The following is a 5,847-nucleotide window of genomic DNA, read 5'->3' on the forward strand; positions in this document are numbered from 1 at the left end:
ATTTATTTTCTTGAAAAGAAAAATAATTTCATTATTTATATTTATTTATAGCAGAAGTCAGATTTAGTACACAGTTATGCATAAAATTATCCATACCCTGGCAGACATAGATTGAAAGTAATCTTTTAATTTTACAAACAGGTTTCTTCTGAATAGAAGCAATGTTAATATTTACTTGAATCTAATATCCAAACTGTGAAGGTAGCCAAACAGTTGGAGGCCCTCCAACCTCAAATCAGCTCAGCATCAAAGATGAATCATCACAATACCAGAGAAAACCTGCAAAAAATTTGGTTTATCTATTTTTAAAATGGTATGTTTGATCTAATGCTAAAAATGATTGTTCTATTTATTATTGAGAAGGTATAAATTATTTTAGCTATGCCATTTTTATCAGTGAAACAGATCATTTGTTCTGATACCCCTTTCACTTTATTTCATTATCTGTAGAGAGGTGTACTGGTGTGTCTTATTTCATATGAGAATTAAACTTCTTGGATGAATCAAAATGTTTTATAAATACCATATTTTCCGCACTATAAGGCACACCGGATTATAAGGCGCACCTTCAATAAATGGCCTATTTTAAAACTTTTTTTCATAGGCGCACCTCATTATAAGGCGCATAGAATAGACGCTACAGTAGAGGCTGGAGTTACGTTATGCATCCACTAGATGGAGCTGCAGTAAAGGATGAAACAGTCCGACTCCGGTCGGTGAGGAGAGGCGTGGCCGGACGATGGTCACCCTTCTCTGTTCGCACACAGCATGTTTGTGGAGAACGTGGTGCTAAATAACCTGCAGACGACGTGATTCTAGACGGTGGTAGGTAGATAGGTCAGTCAAACTTTATTAACAAACCAGCGTTCTGACGATTGTCCCAGCATGCACCGCAAAAATGAAGTCGGCGGCTGCTTACCATAGTTGCTAGACCTGTTGTGGCTCAATATTGGTCCATATATAAGGCGCACCGGATTATAAGGCGCACTTTCGGCTTTTGAGGAAATTCAAGGTTTTTATGTGCGCCTTATAGTGCGGAAATTACGGTATATAAAATATGCCAGTCCTGAATACATTTGACCTTAACTACATGATATAACCCAAAGTCTTTTGGCAAACCTTCCACAGACTAAGCATATGCTCTGTCCACAAACCTGATGGGTTTTTTTCACTAATAGGTGCAGCTCTCAGCATGGGAAACATCCAAACTGTTGTAGTGTTTACATCTCTAAATCCTATCAATGTTATTTGTTTCAGTTATAATTTCTTCTTGCCTAATCTTTTTTTTTTTCTTGATGCTTTGTGTGCAGTGGGGCAGAAAACTTTGACATTTTGAAATATCAATGCTTGTTTTGTGTTAAATATATGAGATACTCTAAGAGAGAGCTAAATATTTTCTGAGTTAGTACATATCGAATAAATGAAACACTGTAAGGATATGGACAGCAGTTTCTAGGTGTGGCTGACTTTCAGCAGATTTTCCATCTTTCTTTAGTATTCAACATCTTTTGGTAATAGCAATTTGGTGTTGAAAGCTTAAGAATTGCTTTCACCTAAACGTTGAATCAGAGAGAATATTATACTTTCATCTTGTGTGTCGGAAGAAAAACATAAAATAAAAATGAATCAAAACACAAGATAAATTAGCTCTTGGAAACACTGACAAAACAAACTGATTTAACAATTTCCAGACATTTTATTAAGACAAATCTGAGTAAAATCTTGTAAACATTGATTTATAATTAAAATATTTAAATAGGATTTGTTACAAAAAGTAATTATTGTTGTTAGAATGTATTTACTATTGAACTTTACATTTACAGTCTAGTATTTATGTGTGCAATTTATTACTTGTAGCGGCTAGAATTTAATGCCCCACAAAATTCATTTTTAAAGTGTAGGTTTAGGAAAGAGTGGGAGTTTTAATGAGTTACAAACTCCTACCTTAAGTCAAATCAAAGGTCGGTGCTAACAGTAAGAAATTCTCCTCTTCATACGCTTACATTACTTTGGACAATCCTGAAAATGGTCCCATGTGTGCATTAAGTATCAAGAAGACTAAAACAAATGCAGTTTAATCTCTATATTTTCTAGCACAGATAAGGACTGATCTTATTTGCTTTTAAACTAAAGTTGACTAAAATATCAGAGTTCATTCAGCCTTTAGTCATTGCAAAACATGTCAACTCATTGGGGAAACAAAGCTGGTCTGTTTTATTTTCTGTTTCTCTTGCGTCTGTTGACCCTGGAGCTTCTCTCCACACTATAGACAACTGAAACATTGTAAACTCAAAAAGTATTTTGAAGCACTGCTCAAGACGTCAGTAAAAATCACTACAATTGAGGACAAAGAACTTGTTTGGAGATGAAATGTGAGCATTCATTCAGCAGCTCAACAGTCTTCTTTTAGCCGACAGCAGAGGAAGCTCCGGCCAAGTGACGCAGGAAACGGTTTCATTTGCATATTCAGAGAAATGGTAGTCGGTGAAGCGTAAATTCAAACTGGAAGACTCTATTCGTCGCACCTGCTCAGCCAAGCATCTCGTCATGCGCCTCGATCCCAACCTATCTGTGATGTTCTCCTCCAATCATCAAGCGTCGCTCCCTTGATAAGGTCCAGCTGTTCACCTGCTTCCGCTCTTTGGCTGAGCTTCAGCCTTCCTCCAACCCTCCTCCGCATTCAGCTCGTGGCTTCTTCATCATCCATTCAGTCTTCAGCATCCTCTCCACCACCAGCGTCCAGGCCCAAGGTGGGGAAAGACGTCTCTAATCTTCAAACACAGCGGCTCATTCTCTCTGACAGCGGTTAGTTACCAGTGCATCGTCATCCTCCTGGGTCCGAGCGCCAAAGACTTTCATTTGTCAATTAAACTTTCTAATACCTCTCTCTCTGTGAGTGTGTGTGTGTGTGTGAGTCTTTCCAGGTTGAAATGCAGATTTAATGGATAGATGTTTGTTGCATAATGTCAGTTGAGCAATGTTAAGTTTTAAGTGACCTGAAAGCGACATAGAAACTACAAACAGACAACACAGAATCCAGGAGGTAGCAATGCAATTGCATCTAATCACTAATATGTTTATTCAGGCCTTATTTCATTAATACCTTTAACAGCTGTGTGATCTAAAGACATTGGGACAAATAATGTGATTGTTGTAGAGGAAAATCTTTATTGCCACTTCTTTTACATTTAAAAGAAAAAAAAAACACTTCCTCACATGTTTCCATTCTTTAAAGGGCGGGTTCACCAAAATTATGAGAACTAAACATTTTTGCAGTTGAAAAACCACAGTTTGACTCAGAGGTGAAACTGGAACTATAAATCAAATATGTTCATTTATTTTTATGTTTTTAATTTGGGTGAACCAACCATTTAACCATTAATCTCAAACAAATACATATTAACATTTCACAGGATTTAATCAATCTTATGCAGTGTAAATCAAGGCACCCAAGAAAAAGATATTAAAAGCATTAATGTAACAGGCCTCTACTGATTTTATTCCAAGCAGATAGTAAAATGTATAGCATGAAGTGGTTAAGTGGAAAGGAAGCTCGTTTTGAAGTTAAACTGCTACGATTCGGAAAATAGCGTCCAATTTTAAATAACCAGTTTCATCAGTCTGCAAAGATAGGCCTAGTAAGAAGAAATGCTTTGCTTCCAGCTTTCTCTTAATTCACTTTTCCCTCTGAAAGACAAAAAAATACACAGTTTATCACAACCAAGCATTCTCGCAAAACATTAGGGTGACTAGATAAAACAACATCATCAAAGCACCGCACCCTCTTCAAGGAAGGTCTTCTGCATCATCCTTGGTGCGACCATCATGCGACGAAATCCGGCACCTATGTTTAGTTTATGAAAAGAGGAGGTAATCAATATGTCATCTTTCGAAATTACCACATACGAATATGACCTTTGATCTGAGTTTGCTACCTCGGTTGCAGTCAGGGCGGCCGCGCATTGTGGTGCCCTGGATGGGGTTGCCGGACTGATCCACACACCAGCAGAAGCCGGTAGCGTGCCAGCACTGCATGGGCTTGTAGTGACCCTGCTCGTCACACTGGGGCTTGTATGCGCCGATCTTTCCCACTCCAGGTGTGGCCTCCATCTGGCATTTGGTCTTGATCAGAGAGGCTGTCCAAACATTGCAAAAAAAAAAAAAAAAAAGAGAGAGTATTAAAAACTGTGGGTTGCATGGATGTTTGGGTAGATACTGAATGGAAGAAAGCTGCAGTAACCTGGCTGAGGGGTGGGGCCTGCAGGCTTCTGCTGGGCCATCTGGAAGATCAGCCAGTAACGCATCCAGGATTCGAAGTTCTGCAGAGGACAACACATCCAAAATGCATGATGAAAAGTTTGTTTTAATTTAATTAACCACAATTTTTGGGGGTGGCTTCCCCTTAGGCAAGCAGGAAGCCTCACCTTCCACTCGCTCTCATTGATCTGCTGCTGCAGGCTCCTCAGGTTGGCCAGGAAGGTCTCGTTGAACTGTGGCAGGCTGACGTCCTGCTCGAAACAGATATGCACTTAAAAATGCACCTAAAACAGTGAGAGGAACCACAAGATTCTGAGTGCAACGTACCTTCATCATATCCATGACTTGTTTCTCCACACTGACGATGGCAATGTCCTCCACCTTCTGTGGGGAATAAGGGTCCGTGTTTAAAACCCAAGTATCTAATAGCTGTATTTTCTGTCACATTTAACATGTTTTTTTTTGTTTTTTTCTGAAATGTTGGCGTGAACTCACAGTCAAGGGTGTCTTGGAGGATGTGTCGTCTTCAGTGAAATCCGCCAGCAGAGGCAGGCTGTTCATGGGCATGGCCATCCTGGCTGGGGCAACGCCTGAGGAACAGCCAAGACAAAACCATTCCAGTTAGAGCAAAGATCACAAATACGTTTTAGATAAAATCAGTTTAATGGAACCGGTTTGAACACATGAAGTAGGCTAGAAGGGCTCAAATTGTAAAAACTTGCGATCTGTTCTGAAAAAAATTAAGTATAAATAAGAAACAAGGTTGTTCTCGTCTGTCTGTCTGTCAGAAGAGTTACAAAGACATTTTAAGGATTTGGGGCTACAATGAACCACATTGAGAGTCATTATACATAAATAAGGGAAACATAGAACAGTGGAGTGGTCAGCCTATCAAACCTTCTTTAAAAAGGCTTTTAAAACTCCAGGGGGTGACAAAAAAAAAACTCAAACCCAGAACACAATCTTCAGTACTGCAGACTTCACATGGAAATCAGAACATAAATATGAATAAAAAATAAAACTCATAAAGAAAGGCTTTGCAGCCTTTCTTTATGAGTCTTCCTATTAACTACAAATGAACGACTTTTACCAGGAACAGCTGAAAAAAGTGTCAGCATAGCATCAAATATGAAATGACTCGGCTTACAGCGCAGTTGGTTTTTCCCCTTCACGAATCATCACACCAATTTTATTTGTGACATAGTAAAAAAATAATAATAATAATAAAACGCCTTTCTAGATAAAGTTCTCACTTCCCTTTCCAGCTGTTGACTCCTAACTCTGTCTGATTATAAGAAAATTCACAGTCATTTCCTACCTCCTTGAGATACTCGGGTCACCTGTTTGCTCATCCTCTCACTGCTCTTCTTCAGGGTGTGGATCTGCTGCTTCTGGTCAAAGACCATGTAAGCGGTGAAGACCTGGCTGGCCAGCAGCAGGCATGCCAGCGTGGTCAGGCCAGCGATCTTCAGGGCACGGCTGTTGGAGCCACTGCAAAAAAAAAAAAAAAAAAAAAAAAAAAAAAAAAAAAAAAATTTTAAAATTAAAAAAAAAACACCCAATAAAAAAAAAATAAAAAGAAAAAAAAAA

At 38.8% G+C, this 5,847-nt stretch overlaps 1 protein-coding gene across 1 annotated transcript in view; it reads right to left on the reverse strand.

Annotated features, from left to right (window-relative positions):
• Positions 1-3,044: 3,044 nt before the first annotated feature.
• The window catches only part of cd74a (CD74 molecule, major histocompatibility complex, class II invariant chain a), a 7,589-nt gene continuing 4,786 nt past the window's right edge, over positions 3,045-5,847 (reverse strand). The window contains exons 2-9 of the mRNA XM_015020929.1: positions 5,576-5,748; positions 4,753-4,847; positions 4,585-4,641; positions 4,425-4,508; positions 4,241-4,319; positions 3,936-4,136; positions 3,782-3,844; positions 3,045-3,687 (exon numbers count right to left, since the gene is read on the reverse strand). Coding sequence (XP_014876415.1) covers positions 3,671-3,687; positions 3,782-3,844; positions 3,936-4,136; positions 4,241-4,319; positions 4,425-4,508; positions 4,585-4,641; positions 4,753-4,847; positions 5,576-5,748 — 769 coding nt within the window. The 3' untranslated portion in view covers positions 3,045-3,670. The remainder of the gene's footprint in view (positions 3,688-3,781; positions 3,845-3,935; positions 4,137-4,240; positions 4,320-4,424; positions 4,509-4,584; positions 4,642-4,752; positions 4,848-5,575; positions 5,749-5,847) is intronic.

This window comes from Poecilia latipinna, unplaced genomic scaffold (assembly GCF_001443285.1).
Source record: "Poecilia latipinna isolate Pla-1442-1.1 unplaced genomic scaffold, P_latipinna-1.0 Scaffold2688, whole genome shotgun sequence".
Lineage (NCBI taxonomy): Eukaryota > Metazoa > Chordata > Actinopteri > Cyprinodontiformes > Poeciliidae > Poecilia > Poecilia latipinna.